At 41.4% G+C, this 25308-nt stretch overlaps 4 protein-coding genes across 5 annotated transcripts in view; 3 read left to right on the forward strand and 1 right to left on the reverse strand.

Annotated features, from left to right (window-relative positions):
• The window catches only part of fancm (FA complementation group M), a 37887-nt gene extending 22881 nt beyond the window's left edge, over nt 1-15006 (reverse strand). The window contains exons 1-4 of the mRNA XM_084381395.1: nt 14228-15006; nt 13970-14142; nt 13603-13680; nt 13307-13465 (exon numbers count right to left, since the gene is read on the reverse strand). Of these exons, the coding sequence (XP_084237521.1) occupies nt 13307-13465; nt 13603-13680; nt 13970-14142; nt 14228-14933 (1116 nt within the window). The 5' untranslated portion in view covers nt 14934-15006. The remainder of the gene's footprint in view (nt 1-13306; nt 13466-13602; nt 13681-13969; nt 14143-14227) is intronic.
• On the forward strand, nt 882-11038 carry soul3 (heme-binding protein soul3). Its single transcript, XM_084381396.1, has 5 exons — nt 882-1481; nt 6522-6616; nt 8298-8439; nt 8573-8756; nt 8944-11038. The coding sequence occupies exons 1-5, from the start codon at nt 1241-1243 to the stop codon at nt 9113-9115; spliced, it is 834 nt and encodes a 277-aa protein (XP_084237522.1). The 5' UTR covers nt 882-1240; the 3' UTR covers nt 9116-11038.
• A 209-nt stretch (nt 15007-15215) lies between the features above and the next one.
• iqcc (IQ motif containing C) lies at nt 15216-17841 on the forward strand. Its single transcript, XM_084380639.1, has 5 exons — nt 15216-15317; nt 15546-15689; nt 15772-16096; nt 16743-16864; nt 17599-17841. Exons 1-5 carry the CDS (start codon nt 15276-15278, stop codon nt 17632-17634), a joined length of 669 nt encoding a protein of 222 aa, XP_084236765.1. The 5' UTR covers nt 15216-15275; the 3' UTR covers nt 17635-17841.
• Nucleotides 17842-18551: 710 nt separating this feature from the next.
• dcdc2b (doublecortin domain containing 2B) lies at nt 18552-25262 on the forward strand. 2 transcript variants are annotated; one of them, XM_084380910.1, is made up of 15 exons: nt 18552-18659; nt 18853-19147; nt 19283-19334; nt 21220-21290; nt 21767-21898; nt 21995-22129; nt 22297-22336; nt 22519-22584; nt 22770-22941; nt 23046-23155; nt 23289-23357; nt 23719-23799; nt 23908-23985; nt 24093-24170; nt 24275-25262. In XM_084380910.1, exons 2-15 carry the CDS (start codon nt 18864-18866, stop codon nt 24332-24334), a joined length of 1428 nt encoding a protein of 475 aa, XP_084237036.1. In that variant the 5' UTR covers nt 18552-18659; nt 18853-18863; the 3' UTR covers nt 24335-25262. The 2 variants fall into 2 exon arrangements, with proteins under 2 accessions (XP_084237036.1, XP_084237037.1); XM_084380911.1 differs by having other exon boundaries at nt 23719-23784.
• The last annotated feature ends 46 nt before the right edge of the window (nt 25263-25308 follow it).

Consider the following 25308-nt stretch of genomic DNA (forward strand, 5'->3'; position numbering starts at 1 on the left):
GTTTATTAAGTATTAAATAATGAAATGCATTAGAATGACTTAGAGCAACGATCTCAAAAACATAACCAAAAAGTCAACTAAATAAAATATTAAATAATTAAAATAAAGAAAACACAGTATCTAGCGCCATTTTCTACCCAGAACAACTGCCAATCCAGCTTTTCGATTAAGACAATTTGCTACTTTTCCCTGTTTATAATTAGAAATTGAACATCTTTGGGTTTGGTCACACAAAATAATGCAATTTGAAATTGACAGATGTTTCTGTCAGTTGCCTTTGGTATTTTCTTATATCTTATGGTATAAACAAGGGGTGCCCAAACTAATTCCTCGAAAGCTAAAAACTGACACTTAATGGTGGACCATGGGCCAAAAGAAAGCACCTGTTGTATAATGTTGTTCAGATATGAAGTCAGAAAACAAAATCCAGGTGATCAATCTTCAAAGTACGATCCTTATTGGTGTCTCTCTGCCTGCCTTGTTCAGATTATGAAAAACAATTGCCAATTATGGATTTAACATATTTTAAGAGCATTTTGATACTTTTTTTTAAAAAAAAGCATACAAACAGTGATTCATATCATAACTTTCATCTATTAATTTTGTTTTGGCTGGAAACATCTGGCAGACCAAATCCAACCTTATGCCTTATAACCATTCGTCTCAGCTCTATGGACCACAGCACGTATTAAATAGTTGACATATAATATAAGAACTTTTATTATTATTGACCCTCCTGGGATTACTGTGAATCGTCTGTGCCGGGCAGGGTGGGGGTCTCATGCATTTATCGTCTCGGGCGGCAGGAAGGGGCGGGGCCTGTGTGAGGCCGCAGCGTCACGTGGTCCGTCCTCGTCTCTAAACATCGCATTCATCTCGGGCTACAAAGAGGGAAGCGTCGCGCTGCTCCGTGCAGTTGACGGAGACGACTTCTTTCTTGTTATTATTTTTTTTTAAGAATAGAAAGTAGACCCGGCGAAGGTGTATGACTCGTTTGAGTCAGGTGTAACATTTAATATGGCTGAATATGTCGAGGAAATCAGCGTAGTGTCTGGTTTGTTTACCAGAAAGTAACGACGGGTCCAATCTGGACAGGCAACTCACCGAGGTCCGAAGATTAACACTTAAACGAAGCTAATTTCAGCGGCGAGTCAAGCTGTTTTTTGGGGTTTTTTTTTAATTAATTTCCAGGCAACCACCCATTGAGGGTTTTTTCTCTAAACAACTCTTGCGAACAGAAATGGACCGAGGCGGCTGTCAGATGAGCGGCGGCGGCGGTGGAGGAGGAGGAGACCGCAGCGGGCCCGAGCAGTCCGGGATGATCACGCTGGAGGACCTGGAGTCTTTCACGGAAGAACAGCTGTCTGACTCGGGGAACGGCAGCCTCGAAGAAGAGGCAGAAACCATGGAGGAAGGCGATGGCCGACTGCTGCAATACTGGCAGGACGTAGCGAGGGGACACCAAGTGGAAGTTGCTCAAGGTAAAAGAATAATAATAATAAATACGTCGAGAAATACAACGTTGGCACAATGACTTTAAGGTTTTAATCCCATTTCTTTTTAGGGTTATAAACTTTCACTTGTATATTACAGAAAAGTAAAAACAACTCGACTTTGACATGTCTGACTTTACTTTGGTTCAACTTCCTCAAGGCATTCCGCCATGTACATTGACCTAGTTTCAAACCCAGACACACATAGACAAACCTGTGCCAGCTTGGAAAAACTATTTCCCTGCCCCTTAGTCAAAGTTTCAACTGTAAAACTAAACAAGTCAATACATTAGCTGCAAGGCCAAACTTTGGAGCAAAACAGACAAAAAAAAAAGTTAAACTCCAAGCATGGAAACATGGCCCAGCTGTTGTATAACAACAGCAAGGTAAACACAATGTGAGGTCATGGGACCTCTTGTTAATTATTTTAGGGTCTGCAAAATCAGACTATTAACAATTGCATGAACATTTGGAGATCCTCTTAGTAGAAATAATGAGGAAAGCCTTCTGTCACACAGCAGTGTGGCAGAGAAAGCAAGAGATCACAAGAACAGTGATCCAGTCCATGATGAATTGTGTTATCAGTCCTATAAAAGCAAATAACTGTTTCCGCTTGTAGATTAAAGTATTCTTATAGGACAGAACAATAGCATGGGGAAAAAGGTGTGGTATTGTAATAGTATGGTTAATAGGATAGTGATACTAGAGGTTGTGGTGTCTAGCAGGTAACATTTAAAAAAAATAATGTAATATTGAAATAAAATAGACATTTATCTTGCATTTTGTGAGGAATACAAAGTCCCTGGTTGTCAAACAAAAAGCAAACAAAACAAAGGAGTGATTTATAATTGTGTCAGACCACTGTGCTCGCCATTTTTTGCATGAAATGAATGGTTTAACAGTGTGGAATATCTGTAGCAGCATTGGCATTTGAGAGTACTGTAAATGATTTGATTTCAATTTCAACCTCGCAATGAAATAAGTAAAAACAAAAGGGCACATCATCACAGTAAACGCACTGTTCGCTGCATCCAGTAGAAAAGGTGCTTTGTTTCTGGGATATGCAAACAGTGACCTACCAAATAAAATTGCCTGTGATAAAGCCTGGCTGCTCCATATGTCCATTAGTTTGTATGTTTGGTGCATGATCTATTCACAAGCTGTCAGAGGACACTCAGCGTTGAACTGCTTTGCAACCTTTACACTAGAAAGATTGCCTCTGACACAGCAATCGGGTGACTTGAGCATGCAGTCGAGCGGTTTCTTTGGCAATCCTGTCAGAGCATTGGTCCTCACAGTCCAATTTGCCATTGGCAGCCGCTGTGTTAATTTTGAAGTGGCAACATAGCTTTTGAAGTAATTAATTTGGCAGTCACAACGTTTTTTTGAAACCACATAAACCAAGGGGAAACAAGGAATCGAGTTCAGGCACTGATCTTTCCATTGGTTCGTCTCAAATGACTGTTACCATTACAACATTTTCTCTGGAAAATTGTTGGCAAATATACTTAAAAAGTACCCAAATTAAATTCTAGCCTTTCTGTGCCTTAAATCAATGATCAGTTCTGTCGACATGTAGCTCCAGGAGTCTCATTTTACCATAGATGTCCAGACATGCTAGGCTAGAGACAACAAGAGCAGTTGTTGTGAACTTGGAACCTTCCAAGTCAATGCTAATCACAGATCTTGGATACACAGACCAGAACAATGGGCCCATTGACACTGGCTAAACTTCAACATTTTAATTCCCGCTTCACAGCAATAAAATGTTATTTTCAAAACACGTCAGATTTGTGTTTTTGTGTGTTCTAGGGCACAAAAACGTTGAACAAAATGAACATCAAAGCCCTCTCTATTAGATCAGCTTATGTATAGTATAACGTGTTAGCAACAGTTCCCTTGTCGGCTTGCATCTTCTTAAAATCAAGCACTATGTGTGACCCCTCATCACCAGTTTAACATGCTTATACTGTAAGTCATGAGAAGTTAACATTTCGTTAAATAATTGTTAGGCATTTGAAAGGCTAGGAAATATGGGTTATTTGTGAACAGTCCGAAAAAATAAGTATTATTTTGTGTATACGTCATTCTTTTACTCTCCAATCCCTTTGGTTGTCCTGACCTCAAGTTAAGCGCCCCCATCTGTCGTCAGACTGGGTTCTCACTTAGAATCCAGTAACACAGACTGGCACGTCCCTCTTCTGCCCTCAAACCCAAGCTCTAATTGAGGAGTTAGTACAAAATCACCTACTGGGGCTCTCAGACTAGGGGAGGGGGATTAGCTACCTTGCCTGTACTGGTACTGACGTTGCAGCGGCTAAGTCTACTAATACTGTTGCCAAGGACAGAGGCCAAGGCCACACGATAAAGTCCTTTTCTCTAATTGGGATGGAGTTGGATGGACAGGGCTGAGGTAGGAGCTCAGTTGTGCTAGCAGATGGAGCTGTTTGATTGGTTAACTGTGGCCAGGACTACAGACACAATTTAAATTCCACTGTAGCTACCAACTAATTGTAGAACTAATTTACAGTCCAGTAAAAATGATTTACCACATATATTGTTTAAACGGTATCCATAGCAGCATGTCATTGCAGCCTTCAGCAAAATGGAAGACTGTAAACACAAATCTAGGTCACTTAGGCTTCATCCATACAATTTTATGATATAGACTCTTGCAGTGCGACCTATTGGCACAGTGCAAACAACCTTTTAAGACTGTATGATTTTCATGCCTCATTCTTATGAGGTCAGAGAAGCAGATACCATCAACAGCTGAGGATGCATGAAGGGTTCGTAGCTTGTAAACAAGATGGAATGTGTGTTTTCAAGTGAGTGAGTGAAATTCATGAACAAAACTGAACTTGCCTTGGCACACCCAAGAAAACAAATCAAACAGCAGTTTTCTTATGCCAAGTATCACAGATCCTACTTAATTGCAGTCTAATCTTTAAAGTTGGGATGATGCAGATATTTCTCAGTTAAATCGGTGTGTGTGAAAGAGTTGAATAGAAAACAAGAATGAGCATGTTTCTGTCATCTCTTCCCATTTACGTATAGTGCCTCTGTTGGCCCTAGTTAATACCGGCCAGTCAACGCATTAGACCTTCCCTGCAGTGGGTGTCAAAGTTTATTATGACATGCATAAATACACACACCCCACATTGTCCCTGAAGTAAAGGTCCAACTTATTGAAGTCTATCTGACATCAAATGTGAAACCACAATAAAACACTACATGTTCAAAGTTAGTACACAGGTGATTATTGACAGTAGCAGTAGATTCCTACTTGATTCCTATTTGTAAACACCTGTTTAACTGCTGTGCATTACATTGCATTATGTAATTTGACATGTAAGAAAAGCCATATATAGAATGCACACTCAACACTTCCTACAGGGAGCTGAACTCTAGGAGTGTGTCCATAAAGCATTTTTCTCTCGCAGAAAAGTGCCGGGGTACCCTGGGATGAAGTGCTTGTGCAGTGAGAGAAAAGCACTCCTTTACCAGAGGGTTTACTGCACAGCTAAGCAACAACAACTCACACCAGCAACATTCAGTTTCCCAGCAATCTGCTCCCACAAATGGGCTTGTATGCATCTGTTATGACATATCACAGCCTACCTGAGGAACTCTGGCTTGCTACATCAGCATCTTCTTTTAAATTACACATAAAGAATGTAATTCACCCATTGTTTTTACATTTCTATCCTTGTTTAATTTATGGTATGTTGTTATTATTTATTAAATAGAAGAAGCTTGGTTACCAGGTTGATGAGTCTGTCCCAGACCAAACATTGCATAATGTTATTCTGCTCAAATTCTGTGTTAAATTTGTGTCAACTATTGCTGATAAAATTTGAATACTCCTATTTTAACAAAGCATAAATGGCCTATAAGGAGAAGTCTGAAGCTCACGGGAAGTGTAGTTGTTGAAAGGACTTTATGAACACAATGCCTATACAATTAGTTGTCAGTTTGATGGAAAAATAATACTGCAGACCAGAGGTTTGTGGCACAGAAGCCAGACTGAAAGTGGGGTCTGACCACAGCCCTGTACTGATTATAAACCTTGTGCACAAAAGCAAGTGCGTATGTTGACTGGGTGGTCAGTGTTGACTATTCTGCTGCTATAGAAACTGATGAGTTTGCTTGGGGTTTGCGTGCAGCCCTGCAGGTAGATAACCACCCAGTGGTTTAAGCTATGGTGTTTCTTCTCCTTCCCTGTCTCTTATATTGGAGACACACACGTAAAACTGGGAGGTAATATTTTACTGTCAAATATACAGGGTCATTAACTTTGCTGTGCCACTGCTCCTGATCATGACATCCTGCTACATGAGCCCACACTCTCTCACACGCACACCAAACCACAGCTTGGTCCGTTGTCAAAGGATTGATCACCTAAATACACAGATCCCTCTGACCCAGCTGTCCTCCATCATATTGACTGACAAAATGTGATTTAATTTGGTTTACCTCGAGTGCCCTGTATTTGACAGTTCAACAATGGAACATAGTGCCATTATTAAATCTACCAACATGGGCATCATCATAAAAGAGTGGGAAATAGGTCATATATGCTTCAGTATTTTAAAAAAGCATTGGCTCCTGCGGTTGTCCCTCTCTGTTAATACCAGTCTATACCTGGCCCTGGGCAGCTTTAGTCAATGTTCTCTCCACCAGCTCCAATAAACATTACACTCTGCGACATCCTGGCACAGCACTCTGTCCATCTGGCAACCTCTTCTCACACAAACCACCAACACTGCCTGCCAGCAGATTACAGGAAGTGGGGACGTTTTATACAGATTAGAGACAGGAGACTGCAAATGTTAATATGATGTGAATGGAAAAAGGTTTATGGAAGAATGTTTACACTCCAAGCATGTGGAAATTGTATGAGAGGTCACACATAGCTTCTGCTTTAATATATTTAAATCAACTTTACATGAAACAGTATGCAGCCAGGTTAAACACAATTTTTTTTTGTAACCACTGTTTAACCACATGTTGTTTGTCTGTTGACAGATATGGCAGAGCCCATTCAACAACTAACCAGCAACAACCATGGACGCAGTAACCGAGAACAAGTCCCTTTCACCCTCCTAGCACGCAAAGAGAAGGTATCTATCCGACTTTGTCCACAACAAATTATCTATATACTTGTGTCACCCTGTTTTTCTACATTATACCAAGAGAAAAGCTATAAAATTGGGTAGCAGTGACCTAGTTTAAAGTAGATAATTAGTGTGTCTTCACCAGAGACTAGACCTGCAAATGAAGGCCTTACATGACAACCCAATATTTGAGGAGTAGCGGTCAAAAACCTTCCACACCGCAGGACCACAAAGCCAGACAACTGCTGGATGGGAGAAGCTCACATGAAATGCAAATGTCCAAACTGGAGTAGCTGATTAGAACAGCAATGAGTGACATGAAATAACAACGATACAGGAATAACTCCATGATGAGATTGAACTTTTTCCTGGTAGACTATTCCAGAGACATTTCTCCGGCCCTCCAGCTAAGTTAGATTGAACTGGTCGTGGGCGATAGGGCTATCTTCAGTCTAACAGTATTAAGATATAGTAATTGTTCTGTAAATTCAGTGCCTGTAGTAACAATTCCTTCTCCCTAAACTTGTATTCCCTCCATTTCACTTTCCTCCTCCATGTTTTCTTGTCACTCTCTTGGCAAATCAGATTAGAGGTCCATTACTACCACCAACTATCACTCTCATGTCACGTGAGAACATGGATAGCAGCACTGCTGCCCAAATCACATTACCTTGTGAGGCAGCTGGATTTGCAAATTCTGAGATCACATGATCCTGATTTGCAACATAGCCTGTCCTGAATATGCCAACCCTAGTTCATTTAAGGTCAGTGTATGACATTATGATGCCTGAATAACCTTTAATCTTCTTGTTCTGACCAATAACAAATTGATTTTAGAATACTGAGATGCATTTAACATCTTGGATTGCACATACAACAACAAACAGATCCGACCTCTCAGTCGACATCAAATAAACATCATACAGCTCATGTGCAAGTATGCATCAACTATTCATTTTCAACAAGATGATCATGCCACCCAATACAATAAGCTTTCTAAACTCCTTAGGGGGCATATAAATTAAGAGGGCTAATTGGTTTAACTTGAGTTAATTAGTTCATTAAAACTTGGCTGTAGACTCCGGTTAAACAAAGGACAATCATGACACCCTATTCTTAGAGCAGGTTTCAGCGCACGTTGACAGCAAGCAGTCTTAAAGCTGTAGGTCATACACCTGAGCTCGAGTGGAGATTCATAGACAATTATTTTCATCACTGATTCATCTGTAAATATCTAATATAGTAGTTCTACAGCATTCATTTGAAGCACCTCTATTACATAAACATTAGTTATCGTTAGATAAAAGACAACAGAATATTTACTGACAGTAAACACCACCTCTCCTTGTAGAAATGTTTTCCATCCAAATGAAGCTCTGTAAAAATCTCTCACATACGTCATAAGACACTCCTTTAGTGCACTCACAAGGCCATTATGCAGCATGTCTTGAATTATTTTAATTGCAAGTAACAGTTGTGTGGGATGCATCTTTTACACATTTTGTAGACGGCTCAGCTTTCCAGGCATTCATCAGAACATTTTCTGGCATCCTCAATGCCATTTCCCAATTATACTAACAAATGTCACAGAAAACAGTTAAATAAGACTTAATTCAATTTATGCGGCATTAATGAAATAAACTTGTAACTCATTCTTCTCTTATTTCGTCATCTGTACTTTTTTTAGTGTGGGGAGCTGCTGTTTGAGAAGCGCCAGTACGAAAAGGGCCACTGGGCTTGTATAAGAATGCGTGAGGACACTTATGAACAGAGCATCTGCTATGGCTTCATGAGGATAATGAAATACATCTGCCAGCAGAACTCCGTAGGTAAGTCCACAAGAAAGGGACTGTTCACCACACACTATCAGGTACTGGCATTTGACATTTCCAGCCTTGTCTTGTATTTGCATTTGCTGGTGATCATCTCCAAGCTAGTCTGACAGACAATTGCCATCCCTAGGTGGCTACCTGGGCATGACGCTCCCCATCGTCACAGTGGTGCGCACAAATGAGAACCAGTCTGTGATCTCCCATGAAGTCACTGTGGCGTATTTCCTCCCCGCTGAGCATCAGGCCCAGCCCCCACAGCCTACTGACGGCGAGATCGTCATAGAGATCTGGCCCACCACTACTGTATACGCAAGGTCAGTAGAGCATAAAATAAAAAATAACATGTTTGCTTTTCTTAAATTAACTCCCTCTTCTTGTCAGCACTGACGACTAACAATGATTTTTTTATCAACAATAAATGATGCTTGAATTAATGCTTGGATTTACCTCCTTGGATTCGGCATGGAAATACTCATGCACCACTCCCCCTGCTTCTTCCAGGCCCTTCAGCGGTCCCACCAACGAAGTGACCATCATTGATCAGATCAGCGCCATGGCAGAGCTTCTAGACTCCACCGACATGTGTGTCCATGACTCGTTCATTGTGGCCGGCTACACCAACCCTGCACACAGCCAGCGCCAGAACGAGATCTGGTTCCTAGAGCGACCCTGAGAGATGAGAGGATTGAGCAGCATCCTATCTGTGACCCATGAGGCTCATAAAGACTCTGCAACACTGCCCCAGCCCAGCTACAGCCTCAGATGCAACATCCTCTTTATTCACCGCCTCTACCTGAACTGACCACCAGCCCCAGCACACTCCAGATCAGTCAGGGCCTGAGAGAAAAATCTGCCCTTGACTTAACCCTCAGTGAATTTTCAGTCGTGCTCATTTAGATAGATCCTCTGAACGAAACCACTGCCATACTCTCATTGATACAACCCAGATGCTCAGAAGAAGCATAGCATTCATCTCCTACTTAAAAAACCCTTTGCTAGGCACTGTGACCTCTTGTTAAAACTAGTTTTAACTCTTCGCGCTCTTGTGAAGGCGGTGGCCATTGAGTGCTGTCAGAAACATGCAACAGCCTGTCTTTACACAGCAGAAGCAGGTTCCCAGTAAACATGCAGCCTTATCTATATGCTCTGTTTCTGTTTGTTGCACAGCTACAGTGTTCTGTCATGTGGGGTAAAGGTCAATGCACAACATGTCCTTCTCTAGTTTGCTGAGGTAATTGCAACTGTCACTGTTGATCCGCTATTTCTTTATCTCTGCACTAGAGATTACACGTCTATGTGCTGCCAGTCACACTGCATTAACAGTTATTTTGATTTCTACAATAAGTGCAATATTAATTACCACATAACCAACAATCAACAAGTCAGGTATTACAGTTGCTGGGCCACTAACCTAACCCTAGTGGGTTTTCAGTGGCTGGTAATGGTGGGTTGGGGAAGGAACCTGCAGCATGCAACACAACCCCATAAAACAACATCCAGATCAGAACTGGTGGCTTCTACCATAAATAAGCTCTTAACACAATAGGTGACACTACATTTAGGAAACATGAATGTACAGCTACAGGGAGGAGGTAGAAACAAATGTCACACTTCTCCAAACCAAACGCTGAAAAACTCACAGATTTTACTGCTGAATGACAATCATGAAGTACCTCTTAAGGCAACTCAATGCATTCCTCATGTTTCAAGTCCGTTCTCACACACACACAGGAAAAATAATGACCTCTGTACTTCTTTCTGCTTGCTATTCTGTGTCATCAATGGTGAGTAAGCATTTGCTTATTCAAAAGCCACTCTTACTGTGTAGAGACAGTGCAAAATAGATATAAGAAAGCTAAATTCTGTTTAAGTTGAAGCTGTTTAATGTTCTATCATCAATCTAAAGAGAGTCTAAAAAGTCAGAGAGAAATAAGTATCTTTATCTCATATGCAACATATACAGAGTGATATGCGTCACACCAGCTAACACCTAGAGTTCACGCTGATATAGGAATATTTGGAAATGTATATTTAGTGCTTGGCTGCTAGTGGAAAAAAAACTGGAGGTAAAGTAGCCAAATCATCACTGTGTGAGGATTTATCAGGAAAAGAGCATCCTATGAAATGCTTAAGTGGGCACTAAGTCAAGCATAAAGCATATTAAATATGTGTAAAATTGAAAGTGGAATGTTGAGCTTAAATTGTGACAGTTGGTTTCATCTTATTTAATTTAAAAAAAAAAAAAGAAAGAAATTAACAGTTAAGAAAGTAAGTATTGGGTTAGGAAGGTTGCCTAATTAAGTCGAGACACCAAATCCAAAGAATTTCTTTTACATTAAATGATTGTAGAGTTGGCATGATACTCTATATAACTGTAGTGCGTAAACACTTGCAAAGCCATGATTTTGGTTGGTTTTCCCTTTAAGAGCCTGGTTATATGGGAACATCAAGTGTGATGATTCAATTTTTTTCCTTTCTCTTTTGCTTAATTTTTTTTTAGTGTTCTGCAAACATGTGCTGTACTGTGAAAATCAAGTGCATCAACAAGAGCTACTGTGGTTTTCTTTGTTCAATAAAAACGTACTTGTCTCCTGTCTTTTGAAATCTACAGTGAGGCTTTTTTTGTTTAGCTTAGCTTTTTTAGGAGTTTTCTTGGGTTCTTATAGACAACACACAAGTTCTACTGGGAGAAGAACTAACGCATTAAAAATGTATTAGCTGACTATCAGAGACACGAACAAAAGTATGTTACTACAGATTACAAATATTTGCTTATCAAAATAAAATACTGGTGTGAGAAAATAAGTTTAATTTTCAAACACAAGTAATTTGTAATTAAGCCTAAAAAAAAGATATTTTATTCAAACTAATGTTACTTTTTAGCCATTTCGTAGCCTCAATATAGACTGGATGGAAATGGAACACTTTTCTAGTCTACTTATTACTCAAAGCACTTTAAAACATTTGTCATATTCACATAAACATTCAGGAGCAATACAATGCTTCCTATCCAAATCGACAGTATTTCTATGCTACTTCATTCACACACACACACACACTCACACACTCACACAACGATGGGACAGCCATCAGAAGCAATTTGGGGTTCAGATACTTCGACGTGCAACCTTCCAAGTAATAGACAGATAGGCTCTACCACCTCAGCTACAGCTATACATGTAGTTAATTTGCATTCTTACCAATGCAACAGCTGGGAAAAAATGCTCCAACTTTAAACTCAGCCTTGAAACACATGCAAGGTTTCAGACTAGTAATCTACACGTACTGTATACGTACTACAGAGTATCCCTGTAGGGTATTCCTTCCTTTTTTTATGGGATCAAATGTGGCAAACAAAAAGGGTCACACCCTACTTTTGTTCTGAAACATAGCATAACCTACTTCATGTGGAGAACCGGTGCTCAGTTACTGGAGCATAGTAACATGATGAGTTCTCACTAAGGCTCACACACACACTTTTGTATATCAGAGTGCAGCCTGTTATACAATACATTACATTACAACAAGCTAATAGGAGTTAACGTAAGGAACTTGATTAGCGGTTTTATTTTTCTAATATGAGAGCTTGTGTGTTTAAACATGGCATCTGTTTTGCTGGGAAAACAGAGTCTTGTCCCTGTTAACTTCATCACATTTGTTATGAATAACAGGAATTCTATTGGGACAGATTACTTCAATTTATGTGGAATGCCAATAAAACTGAAGCCCTGAAGTAACACCATCAGTTTCCATTACAACACAACACAGGGAGTGAACTCGATGACGAATATCTCAGCACCAACTTGTACACAGTGGCCTAGATGTTCACTGACATGACGCGCATTGTCTATAAAACCTCCATCCATGCTCGATCAAAATCACAAAGCTCATACACAACAAAACAGAGGATATTTAAGTGGGTATGTGGATTGGTCTTGGTCTATGACTTTAATGTCTGTGATGAAATGGGCCAAGAATTGAAGAAAAACACACCACAGAGCCCATAAAACCTGTCTGCATGACTGGTTAATTTTTCTGATTTGCTCAACAATCATTAAATTATGCCTGAATGGCTGCTGCAATGCTCATTTTACACCCGAGTGCAGTGTTGTGTCTATTTTGAGTACTGTCAGGTCAAATTGAGGGAGGTTAACAAGCAGGTTGCAGGCACCATCCGGTCAGGGGCTAATATGAAGGGAAGGTGAAAAATGAATGTCAAAGCAATTAAAGAACAAGCAAGAAAAGCCAAAAAGAATCAGAAAGGAGAGTAGAAAATATACAAAACAGGACCCAACAGAGCTAATACACAACAAGTCTCAACTTTCAAACACAGGTGTCACATTCCAGCTGTCCAGCCAGTTGAGACAGATGAAGTGTAGCTGCACATTTACAGTACAGTACACACAGACAGCGAACCAACCCCGTGACAAGGAGAGAGAGCCTGTAGGGTCCGTTAATAATCCAGAACCATTTTCTGGAAGCCAGACCCCCGAGTATGACAGGATATTGCTTTCAAGACATATCAAATCTATTTAATATGAACTGACCCCTGCCGCCAGAGGAAAGACATGATGCAGAGAAAAGATTCAACTGTGGATTTTTTTTACAACTGAAATGAGCAAACAGTGACCACAAGGTGGCAGCAAAGCACCAAAAACACAAAAGTCACATGGTTTTGCATGATGATGTAAGCAAACCAAAAATGACCAATGAGGGGAAAGTTTGACAATAAAAACAACTTTCATCTAAGTTTGAATGTTCAAAGTTGTGTTCATGTCAGATGTGTGTTTATAGGAAAAAATAAAGGTTGTAAAAACACGGAGGAGTTTATCTAAATATGATGCAAAATCATATGTGTGCCTACCTGCAGATAGTGTGCCTGGTAAGCAGAAAGGACATCTCCCAAAGGAACCACCATTTTGTCCACGCTGCGCTGGTGGGAATGGGCCTGGATGTCCGGACTCTCATCTGAACGCAGCTCAATGTGAGAGATGAGCAAATTAGAGATCACCGACTGCACCGACTGCAGGGAAGGAGTAGGAGATGGAAAACACAATCAGATTTGAGCATAGTTAAATGGAAATGTTTAAGTTTTAGGTGACATCAGGCCAGAGAGACAAAAAAGGATTGATAGACACAGATTCTTTATATTGGTCTCACCTTTGTATCTCCCCCTGGAGTAGCACTAAGGGCCAGGATGCGAAACTGCAGAGTCTGGCTGCCAAGTTGTCTGATCACCTGAGTAACACGTAGAGGGGCGAGTACAGGGCGTTATCAGTAATTCATTTATATAACTAACTAACTACAAGTGTTCTTTCTTCTTACAAACACCCTACAAAGTTTATAACATGGAGTGTTACTTAGTGAAGAACTACTTTTAGGCAGATTTTCACTTCAGAGTCACTTTATTGCAGATTCAGAATCAGATCTGGGCTTGGCACATTACGTATAACCTGAAACATAGTCAGCAGTGATGAATAACTGGATTGAGGGTCAAGCTGTGATCATTAGTGACAGCTTTGTGTACCTGACAGTAGGCATGGTTTCCCAGCGCCTTGTGGGCTTCATCGATCACCACACACTTGACCTGCTGGGCCGGGCACGTCTCTCTGGACAGATCGTTCACCATGACCTGAGGTGTGAGGAAGAAGACACGCTTGGTCTTCCACACCTCCTGTCTCTGCTTTGCTGCTGTGCTGCCTGTGGATCAGAAGATGAACTCCTGTTATTTAAAGCTAAAAGAAAGAAGGATGCGTGCCATGGCTTTTGTGTCATGATTTGCTACCTGTCAGTTCAGCCATGTGTGCCTGAGGGATCCCCATCACTTTATAACAAGCCTCGATCTGTTGGGCCACCAGGGGTTTGGTGGGAGCCATGAACACAATCTTCCCAGATGGATACCATCGGTAGAAGTTGTACATAACCACAGCGGCTATGAAGGTCTTTCCCAGACCAGTGGGGAGACACACTAGTGTGTTTTGAAACAGGGCAGCTTCTGATATCTTCAGCTGGTACTCCCTGATGGGATAGTTGGTGGGGTAAATCCATACCTTAGCTGAGGAGCAGTCAAAGCCAGGGAAGTCTGGATATGTCTGCCCCACACTTGAGGGGAGGGGAGAGATGGCAGTGCTCTCTGTTCCTACAAGGTTGTCATGCTGAAAAGAGTGTACATTATCAAGTTGCAGGCTCTTTTCAGCTTCATATACAGCGACCAACATCAGATCATCGTCGTCATCTTCATATTCACACGCAGGGTTAGGCTCCTCTGTCCTTCCTGGGATCTCTGATGTGTATGTGGACCCCCGACCTATTTCAGTCCACAGAGGGTTTCTGGGATGGTTTGTTTTAGCTACCTGTGTGTTGTTGCTTGGAGTTGTTTTGCGCCGTCCAGCGGGCTTCTTGGCATCTTTTTTCGGTTGAACAACCTTGTTTTGAGAAGCGGATCCACCCCAAGTCTGGAACAAAGTCCTCTGATTTGAACCACTGCTCATTTTCACTAGTTGTGGCGAAAAACCTTGAGAAAAAGTGCCCTGTGACAAGCAGCAACATTGCAAGCTGAATACCGGTAAACCAAACACAAGGCCACTTCCGCCCACGTCCTACCAAAATATAACTCCGCATACGTAACGACGGTGCCACTCCGAAGTTATTTCGGTCATTTCGTACCGTTTTAGTCATTAAATAATTCAGTGTATTGTACTGACGCCACTATATCAAGCCAAGAGCTAATCCGACACACATACGTGGTTAACTTTTACAAGGAGGCTTTTAATTTCTCAGGGTGACCCCGGAAGAAAATCAAAAGTTCGAGTTCAACTCCCGCTCTCGAGGCAATGGACAGAGAGAAGTGGGAGAAGATGCTCACCTGTTTTCAGGTAATTACATTGTCCAATTATCCTATTTTCAAGTCGTAAAGCACCAAGTTGCGTCTTTTCATTTATGGTTATTTCCAGTCAGTGGTTTTTTTTTGCGAGCTCGGACCGTTTAGCTGCTTTGCTAACTGTTGAAGACTGCTCATGTTAATTGTAGCTAGCGTTGTTGACATAACTGAAGCTGGGGACAAGTTAGCATTAGCTACTGTAACTCTCTAATCTCTCTTGTAGGCGTCTGCTCGTGGATACATGGTGAGAAAGGAAGTCCGGCGTGCACGAGAAGACTTTGACGACGTCGTGAGAGAGATTGATGGAGGCTTGACCCATTTACAGTGGAGGGACACAGTCATCCCCATTCCCCACTTCACAGACACTGTAAGTACTTGTAACTCTAATGACAGTGTGATTTATTTAACTTCTCTTTACATCTCTCATGCTTTTGCTCATGCATCATCAGGATGGCCTGTTTCCACGACCCAGCAGCGCTGCTAAAGGACTAGATGCCCGTGCCAGTCCACAGAGTCCATCAGGAGTCTCATCAGAGGAGAGGCGAGGTCATCCTGCCCTGTCAGAGAAGATAGAAGCAGAGAGAGATGATCCACAAAATAAAGGACAGACCTCTCTTTTTAAGGACTGTTTCCCCAGCAACAATGTTAAAGGGGGCAGAGAGAAAGAAAGAACCATGGTGCATAACGATGGAGGGGTGATTGAAAGCACAGGAGACTCCACCCCTGTCTGGAGCAGTTTGGAGCTGGACATGAACTATGATCAGTCTCACAAAGGTGAGAATGGTGCACACACTGGTAGTGTTCCCAGCTCCTTTTTAGTTTTTGAAATTAGATGATTTTTGTGTCTACATCTATCATTATTCTGTTATAACAGATGTTGAGTCTTATTAGGGCTTCAAATAACAATCATTTGTCATATTCACTTGGCCTGCAGATGTTTAGAAATAGTGAAAAGAGCTCAAGGAGATGCTTTCAAATTTCAAAACTGTCCTAATATTGGAAGAGCTGGAAACTGATTTTCCCTAATAAATAACTTAAATTACAAATGTTCCTGTCAAAATTAGTGAAAATTGAATAATATGATCGATCAATTCATTGTTTAAGCACTAATCTTGTTATTCACTGCGAACAATATCCATCCTTAAAGGACATTAAGATAAACTAAACTGAATTATTTAAGACACTAACGTGTCAAGATAGCTTTAAGAAAACTGTCAAAATGAGAGAAATTTCTTTGCGTACAAGTTAATTTTCTCACTACATTTGGAAGTGTTTCACTTGTATAACAGAATAAGCAAAATGAGAAAAAGAAACAAAAAATGTAATCATCAATTACCTGCAGGAGTGATGTTAAGTTTGACATTTTTTGAATAACACATTAAAATCTTCATTCATTTTGAATTCGTCATCCCTCCCTCAGGTTCCCGACAGTACTGCTTGGCCCTGGAGGTGCCCTGTACCCCAGAGGCCCTTCGTCTCCACAGAAACACCCTAACCATGGAGCTGCTCTGGCTACAACAGGCCATTGACAGCAGGAAAAAGGTACAATGTTGTGTCCTGTATTTATTCAACAGTAGCAGTCTCCTGCTGTAAGAAAATTACCACTGCTGCAAGACTACATTTATTAAGTTGCCTCAAAAATAAGTCAGTACAGTAGAAAATTCCTTGTCATATCCATAACTGATTAACAACCACAGTATATATGCAACATCAGTGGCTACTCATTGAGTACAGTCAACATCTCCTGAAGACTGTAATGCAGCTAACTTGCACAAACAAACACAGACACTGATGCTATCTGTATGAGTCAACCAGTTTTTTTTCCTGCAGTCTGAACTGTGTATTAGGGTCATAAATCTGTAATGGTGTTCTTAGCATGTTCAGCTGTCTGCACCGTTTGCCCTCAGACTGTGTACCAATTGCATCCCTTAATTTATCTTTTAACAAAATGAAAGTTCTCATAAAGCCTGCATCACTGTGCACCTTCATGGGGTGTAAAAGTGCCAAGATGTGGAGTAATGTACACATAAAACGCTTAATTTAAACTGAACTGAACTCAGAGAAAGCAGGTACTTGTGCACCCTAGTGTTCGATTTTCAAATGCAGTCGTACACAGAAAATTTTAATTGACAGAGTAAAAGAATCATACTGGAACATGAATGTATATGTATGTGTATGATCTGTTGTCGTGCATTAGGAGTGAGTTCATCCAACCTTTTAGATGACAAGGTATAACTTTTAGTGATTGTTTATCTCCTCTTTCTTCTCCTCTGCAGTACTTGTCACTGAAGGACAGACTGAGTGTTTCCTGACAGAAGACGTAATCTGAACTGGACTCGATGATGTGAGACTCAAGGCTCGAATGCTTTCAGTCAGCTGAACTCACTCAAGTGTCATCTGTTTAAGCCATTATTTTATACTTATACATAACTTTCAGTTATATTTATCGTGATTAGCAAAAGCTGTACATTGTGTATGTTATTTTCTATGTAAAAAAAAATGAATAAAATATATTTTTCTTAAAAGTCTGCTTTCTGCTGCTGTTACTGCCACTGCAGTCTTTCTCTGATATTGTTCTCAAATTGTGAGACGTTGAGGTAGTTGCTTTTGTGTAGGAGGAAGTTTCATTGAGTAGAATTCAGGGGGGGTCCTTGGCACGAGGCTAAGTTTGTGTTGTGACTCACAGAAGCTCAAATTTCCCATTTGGATCGCAGTCAATGAGCTGTCACTCATCACACGAGAAATGCTGTCTCCTGTTAAGCTGCTGTTGTCATTTTGTGTTGATGTCATTAAAGAGCACCCAGGGAAAGATGGTTTTTAAAGCCTAAAAAAAAAGTATATTTCCTGCTCTTCAGGTTATATTTTTTAGTCTTTTTATTTGAAATGCTATATTTTAAAGGGGATCACCTTTGGGAAATATAGTATCAGTTCCATCACCTGCTTGTTCTTGCACTTGCCTGTTAGTGTTAATATGCAATCATGTGGCAATCATTTTTTGTGAAAAAACAGGCAACTGGGTGTCGAGGTTATCTTATTGATTCAGCTTACAACATGGCGAGCCGCCCATTCTCTCCTCCTCCCGCTGTCTCTTTTGTTGTGGTTGCAGCCGATGGGTTTGCCCCACAAAGCCAGTCATTGCTGTCACGCTGCCATAGCAACCAGGAAATACTCACCACCGTCAGTGGAGTAGTGTGTTAATGTGTGTGTGTGTTTTAGGGGGATAGAGAGAGCCAAACGTGGTGAGTGGGACTCCAGACAGACCACAACAACAGAAGGGACTGATTTTCACCTTTGGCTTCAATTCTGCGATTTCTTCGCTTCGTCTTCCACCAGGCGTGTGAGTGACTGAGCATTAGTGTCTGTGTGGATCAGAGATGATTTACTGTGTTTGTGTGAATCTGTGGTTGTGTGATCCAAAGAATGTGAAGGTATCTATGTTGTGAAGATGGTCAGAGAATGCAAATCTAGGGTGAAATATGTATGTGGAGAGAATTATGTGTGGTCTTGAAATGTGTCTGTGACTGTAACAGCTGGCTCGGAGATGGCTGCCAGCACTGCAGCCGCAACTGTCCTGCCTCCAGTGAAGAGCGTGGTGGTGTACAGGAATGGAGACCCATTCTACAGTGGACGGAGGTTTGTGGTCAACCAGCGACAGGTGGCCACCATGGAGGCCTTTCTGACTGAAGTGACCCAGAGCATCGGGGCTCCACTCGCCATCAGGAACCTGTACACACCCAGACAGGGCCACAGGATCACAGAGCTGGAGGACCTTCAGACAGGAGCCCAGTATGTTGCTGCTGGCTTTGAAAGGTTCAAGAAGCTGGAGTGAGTACAAAAGTACATTGATTGTAAAGATATTAAGGATCATTTTAATGCACCGTTGCTCTCTCTAAAATGAAACTTACTGAATTTAGAATGAATCCCATCATACCTTTTGTTGTCTGTTGTTTCGATGTACAGTTATCTGAACAGGGGAACAAAAAAGCATCCTGCTGCCCGTGAAGAAACCCAGGTAGGCTTTTATTTTGTCATGTGGACAGCTTGCTTTTACACTCCATCACTCATTAATCCCAGTCTAACCAGGAGGAATGCACCACCAGGCCGCTTTGTGCTCATATCGAGTTGATCCATTTGAACTGCTGCCAGATCAAATAGGAAAATGACTGCAGGATTTTCCATTAACCGAGACCAGCTCATATTTGCCTACAATTGTGACGACACATTCTCATGTTAGAATTAGATAGATCAGATGCACTTTGTGTATGAGTGTACAAGTGGTCACCCTTTGCACTTCCCGTTGATGTCACTGGTTGTCATGTAAATTGCACGAAACAATGGTGTAATGATTGTGCTGTCCAAAGTGCAGTCACTAAGGCTTGCAGGGTGCCCTTTTAAAGGTCCCATATTATGCTCACTTTCAGGTTCATACTTTTATTTTGGCGTACTAGAAGAAGTTTTCATGCTTTAATGCAAAAAACAGATTATTTTTCTCATACTGTCCATTGCTGCAGCACCTCTATTCACCATCTGCCAGAATGCTCTGTTCTAGTTTCTGTCTCTTCAAGAGCCATCTCCTGAAAAGCCCAGTGTGCTCTGATTGGTCGACTTTCACAGGCCTGAGCAGGCACCAATCACCATGTTTTCGCATCAGCTCTGCCAATGTTTTTGTGACCACGGCCGTGCTGGTGGCATGTCTGATGGTGATGACTGTATAGTTGTGACATCACAAACTTAAAGAAGTCCTGATGGCTCATAGGAAGGCACAGTTTCTGAGTATGGGCTGTGTGCCTTTCTCCATGGATTGAGTGTTTTGATACTTTTACAGTATTTATATAGTATCTAGACCTGCTTTATAATCCAATATGTGATGATATGGGACCTTTAAGTGTCTCATTGTGTCATTAGACTCTAAAATTACAGCTGGATATCATCAGAGAGCAGAACTTCCCAGAGGTAATGATTATTTTCATCAACAAAGATCTCTGAATAAATCTGAACCAAACTCTTCTCTCTTTATCTGTTTAATTGTAACTTTTTCTCTTTAAGCAGGTGATAATGATGGTACTAATATGCAGGCAGAAGCTCTCTTAACATTCACACAACATTGATTTCACACACAAGTACACACACGGAACCACTCAAGCTGACAAGTGCTCGCTTTGTATTTTGACCAGCTGGCAGGGATGACCGCGCTCTCGGTCTTAAGCCGTCAGTGTTACTTCTCTGACAAACATAAAAAGGAGCGGAGACTAACTGTGTGTGCCTTGGGTGTCTGCCATTTGGAAAGCTGAGTCTTTGGTTTTAGAGTCTTAGATGCCTGTGTTGTGGTTGCTGTGGAGCAACGCAGGAAGTGTGTCCGTATGTGAGTTGTGTTTGATCCTGCTGGCGAAACAAAGAGTTATGCTTCCACACAGTGTGAGCGGGGCTATGTGCATGTCTGGGCAGGCCTAATGCCCATATTCACCATCCCACGCCTCCTTTTTCCATGTAAATGCATTAAATGTCTGCCACAAGTAAGAACAATAATGGAAGATTATTGATGTCGATTGATTTAGTCCAGCTACGTCAGCAGAGAAACGGACAGTGGCTCCACGTTTCATTGATATGAGACGACATGGGTAACGGCTTTGAGAGGAGCCCTCAGATCAGACGCAGCGTATCAATGTGCCACCGGAGAAGTCTCCCAGTGACGTTAGTTTCCATGGCTGCAGCACTTGAGCTGGCATGAGCAGAATATTTAGTCAGTCATTACACTTTCAGAATAACTGATTTTGCCGTGATGGACGTGCAGTGTAATTGATGGATGACGTGAAGCCGATGAGGGAATTTTCAATAATGCTGAGGAAATGACAACATTATGATGTTTTGCAGACTGACTTTCTGAATGTCCTTTGCAGGCCAAAGTAACCCAGAGGCCAAATGTCTCAGCCAAATGGAGGAAGTTTATACCTGTGCCTTGCATTTTACAGTAAGTTGGACACACACATAATTATCCTTAATACATTTAGTCTTCCCTAACCCTAACCCTTTTCAAAGAGCTTATGTAAGTTTTCAGCGGCCTGACTTGGTCAAATCAAATGTCTTCCAAATTTACTGTGTTTTTCGTACAATTCGGTTCACAAAATCATTTTGGTCTAACATTAAGTAACTCAACTACTGGATAGACTGCCATGAGATTGGAGACATTCAGTGACCCCAGACGATGAATCCTGCTGACTTTGGTGACCCCCCCTGGCTTTTCCTGTAGCGAAACTTTGACTAGACTGCTGAAATCTCATTTCTTTGGCTGAACTTTAGAAAGTTGTTCTTCCACAGAACAAGGATTGTAGATTTTGATCTCCATCGCTTACATTGGAATGACATTAGGAAAGGATCTCAACATGGCCAGCACAGGAAGAACAACTGTTTTAGTGTACTTATGGGCATGTATTTGTATCCGTTTAGTGTTTTCCGTAACGGAGATCTCCTGTGTCCACCGTTCCGATTCATCATTCCTCGGACCATGCGGCAGGACCTGGAGCAGATCCTGAGTCTGGTCACAGAGAAGGTCAGCTTACGAACCGGAGCTGTGCGCAGGTCAGTGACAGTCACGTACACACACATTCACACTCTGCTGAAAACAAATACAGAGCGTCATCCGGTAAATATAATATAACCCCTTTGCTTCATCAGGTTGTGCTCTCTGGAAGGAGCGACGGTATCCTCGGCTGCCGAGCTGGAGACCGGCCACTTCTATGTTGCCGTGGGAACCGAGAGGTTCAAGAAACTCCCATATGTGGAGCTGTTGGTTTCAAAAGCTGCGGAGAGGTATTGTTATGCAAAGTCCTCTGTGAGTGTGTGTAAAGATGTGTGTTTAAGTGCATCTGTGCTGTTGTTCTGCTCCCTACAGTGAAATAATGATTGATGAGACATGACAGAAGATTACTTTTCTCTTCCACCTATTCACATCCCCATGTTTTTCTTTTATTTGGTAGGTATTACCCAGGAAAGAGAAGGCTGTTGAAGAGAAATGAGGTACATTCTGTGCTTCTGTGTATGTTATGTTAACTTTTTACAGTATGTAAACTGTATGGATGACATTGAAAAATCTGAATTTTTTGATGATAAAAGATTTTCTTACTTTTTTACTCTGCAGCCTGCAGTTCATTTACAACATGTCAGGTCTGAGTGAAAGCTGTCTTCTATGTTTCTCATAGAACAGGAAAGCAGGAAGCGGTCCAGAAGACCAGTACAGTGATTCGGCTCTCCTCGACTCCCCTGAGGTATCGAAAAAAGAATCCTCCACTGTCTTGAATTCACACCACATGAGCTATATTTGGACTGTTAATTGGTTTGGTGGACACCTCCAATACACCAGTGGGACAAACTTGGAATACGGTGTTTTTGTCTGTATGTAGCACACTGTAAATTAAATTACATTTATTCAGCTGTATGTCATGGCTTTCAGTCCGATGGTCGGAGGGTGAAGTCGACAGGAGATGAAGCTGCAGCTCCAGCAGCCACACAGCAGAGGAGCAGGAGAGAAGCAGCAGATGAGACGTCTGCATTCTTTGCCAGGCCGGTCAAGATCCGCAACAACAACAGACGACAACCAAGACCACCACTCAGCAATGGATCTGGTTATTATCATTTTTAAATCTAACTTCCTCCCATTCACAATGAGTACAATTCATTTTGTGTTGATTGTCATGGTAGTAGCAGCATTTTGATTTCTGTTTATCAGTCTTGCCCAGCGTGTTTAAAAGAGCAGCACAGAAGAGAAGAGAGGAGGTACGAGGGGCCGAAGAGGTGCATGAGGATGAGAACACAGCGACAGAGCTTCCTGTTGACCAGGTTGGCCTTACGATCATCACAATCTGTAATTAAGTGCTAAATTATCACTGAAGGAGTTAAATTCATTTCTGAAAATATATATATGTTTAGAGCAGAGCTAATTCTAAATCTGTCTCTCATTTTCTGTCTGTAGCGAGTTGCAGAAATAGTGGAGGATGATGAACTAAACGACCAAAACGATCCTCTGCACAACACACAGCAGGTAGGCATGAATTCAACTAGTTTTTTCTATGTTCCATGTAGCATTGAACCTAACAATTATCATCATTACTGATTAATCTGCTGATTATTTCCACGACTGATCGATCAATCATTTTGTAAATTAAAGGTACTTGTGCCCTTTGTTAAATTATAGTCTACACAGTTAAAAGGTAAAATCTATCTGAACATGGTAAAGGAAAAATGTCAATTAGCTCATCTTTTAACAAATGACTCAATCAGTCCTGAAGGTCATTCTATATATTTCTGTGCCGTTACATAAACATCCACTGCATTCTCCCCATTTGTGTATCTCTGTTTCAAACACGTGTGATACTGAATTCTGCATCTGTTTTTTTCTCAAGAGACAAATTATCAAGAGGGAGCAGCACAGTGAGGCAGAACACCTACACAAACACAATGGAAAGCAGGTACAGCATACCAGAGTGAGTGGGTGGTCACATTTACATAATCACAATAAATGTGTCCTAATAAAGAGGATTTCTTTTCGTGTTTAAAATGGTTCAGAAGATGGTATTTTTGTCCTGTGAAAGGCACCTCCATCTTGGCAAGATAGTGTGAAACAGACTGAAAATTCTGTCAAGACCGAGGAGTCCGCTGCTGAAATACTGGTACGCTACACACACCTACACACACTGCCAAAGCTTAGAACGTTTTTGAACAGCTCACATTCATTAGTACAAAAAACAGCAATCAATGCAACTGTTTTTTTTCAAAGGAGCCGGAGCTGAATCACACGTCTTCAGAGTCGCGGCCTTCGTCATCCACCTCTCAGAGAAAGAACAGGGAGGAAAAGGCAAGTTCACGCACCCCACATCTTAAAACGGTGCATGACGTCATCACCACGACCAATTACAACATGTGGTTTTCTTTGTCTGTCTTATTCATTTGCTCAAACAGGCCGCCCTGTCGATTACAGCAGAACAGAACCATCATCAGGAGGAGGTCACATCGTCATAACAGTTTCGCTACAGCAGCCACAGCAGATAACCCAGCGATTACTGCTTCTACGATGACTCATGCGGCTGGATGAATGTTTCATTAAACTGATAGTACTTCAACTGTGATAATGAGCCAAGTAACAAAAATACTTAATTTGAGAAGAGTTGAAAATGTGAACATGCTCAGAAGAAAAATAAGAATAAACACTACAGGAGATTGACACACTATCATAAACTCTAGGACACTACAATCTACGGCAACGACCGACTAAAGAGGTATACTATGCAGGATTTTCCTTAAAACAAAAAACAAAACAAAAAATGGTATCAGACAAAAGTAATCTCTTTCAATCATCACTTCATTCTGTATCTGCAGAGACCCTGCCCTCTGCCTGTATTTTCTTATTTTCCCAGTATATTGCCGTGTTCGAGATGCGTCAACCTTTGGGCAGTGGTGTGTATCCGCCAGCCAGTAACAGTGCAAGGTCGGGACTTTATAAAAACCACCAGGTTACATCACTGTCTCCCGTCTCTCCTTTGCTCGGTCTGTCGTGAATGTAGAAAGAGCTGCAGGATCTGTATGTCTGTTTCACCGAGGGCGGGGCTGAGCTACACACACACAGCCACAGCAGAGAGGCAAACAGCAGGCTGGATGAATCTTTCCCATTTGGAGGGTTGTGTGGGTGTTTATTTGTGCTTTAGAACGCATTCGCTGTGAAACAATCAAAAATAATGTTTTATATTTCTGATTCACTGCAGCTCCCTCCTTTCATGCACTCTCTAGCTCGCTCGGCCACTGCTGCTTAGAGCCTGTATAGTATACCTTTAAAAACACATAAGCTTTCCAAAGGTAGTGTTTGTTGTATTGTACAATTGTTTGATACTGTGTCCAACCTGTTCCTCAATTCTAAAATACATATTGTGTAGATCTTCAATGATGCAATTTCTTCCATGTGTGATTTGTACATAAGAAACACTATTTTGGGACGTTTT

Source organism: Pagrus pagrus (genome assembly GCF_965226575.1).
Source record: "Pagrus pagrus genome assembly, chromosome: 18".
Taxonomy (NCBI): domain Eukaryota; kingdom Metazoa; phylum Chordata; class Actinopteri; order Spariformes; family Sparidae; genus Pagrus; species Pagrus pagrus.

Excerpts from the sequence above, each read along its gene's own strand:
- soul3 (XM_084381396.1), top strand. The coding sequence starts at position 1,241 with ATGGACCGAGGCGGCTGTCAGATGAGCGGCGGCGGCGGTGGAGGAGGA. Across the intron at positions 1,482-6,521 it reads CCAAGTGGAAGTTGCTCAAG|ATATGGCAGAGCCCATTCAA; the intron begins GTAAAAGAATAA and ends GTCTGTTGACAG. Across the intron at positions 8,757-8,943 it reads ACCACTACTGTATACGCAAG|GCCCTTCAGCGGTCCCACCA; the intron begins GTCAGTAGAGCA and ends TGCTTCTTCCAG.
- iqcc (XM_084380639.1), top strand. The coding sequence starts at position 15,276 with ATGGACAGAGAGAAGTGGGAGAAGATGCTCACCTGTTTTCAG. Across the intron at positions 15,690-15,771 it reads TTCCCCACTTCACAGACACT|GATGGCCTGTTTCCACGACC; the intron begins GTAAGTACTTGT and ends ATGCATCATCAG. Across the intron at positions 16,097-16,742 it reads CTATGATCAGTCTCACAAAG|GTTCCCGACAGTACTGCTTG; the intron begins GTGAGAATGGTG and ends TCCCTCCCTCAG.
- dcdc2b (XM_084380910.1), top strand. The coding sequence starts at position 18,864 with ATGGCTGCCAGCACTGCAGCCGCAACTGTCCTGCCTCCAGTGAAGAGC. Across the intron at positions 21,899-21,994 it reads CGAACCGGAGCTGTGCGCAG|GTTGTGCTCTCTGGAAGGAG; the intron begins GTCAGTGACAGT and ends TTGCTTCATCAG. Across the intron at positions 23,156-23,288 it reads CAGAGCTTCCTGTTGACCAG|CGAGTTGCAGAAATAGTGGA; the intron begins GTTGGCCTTACG and ends TTCTGTCTGTAG.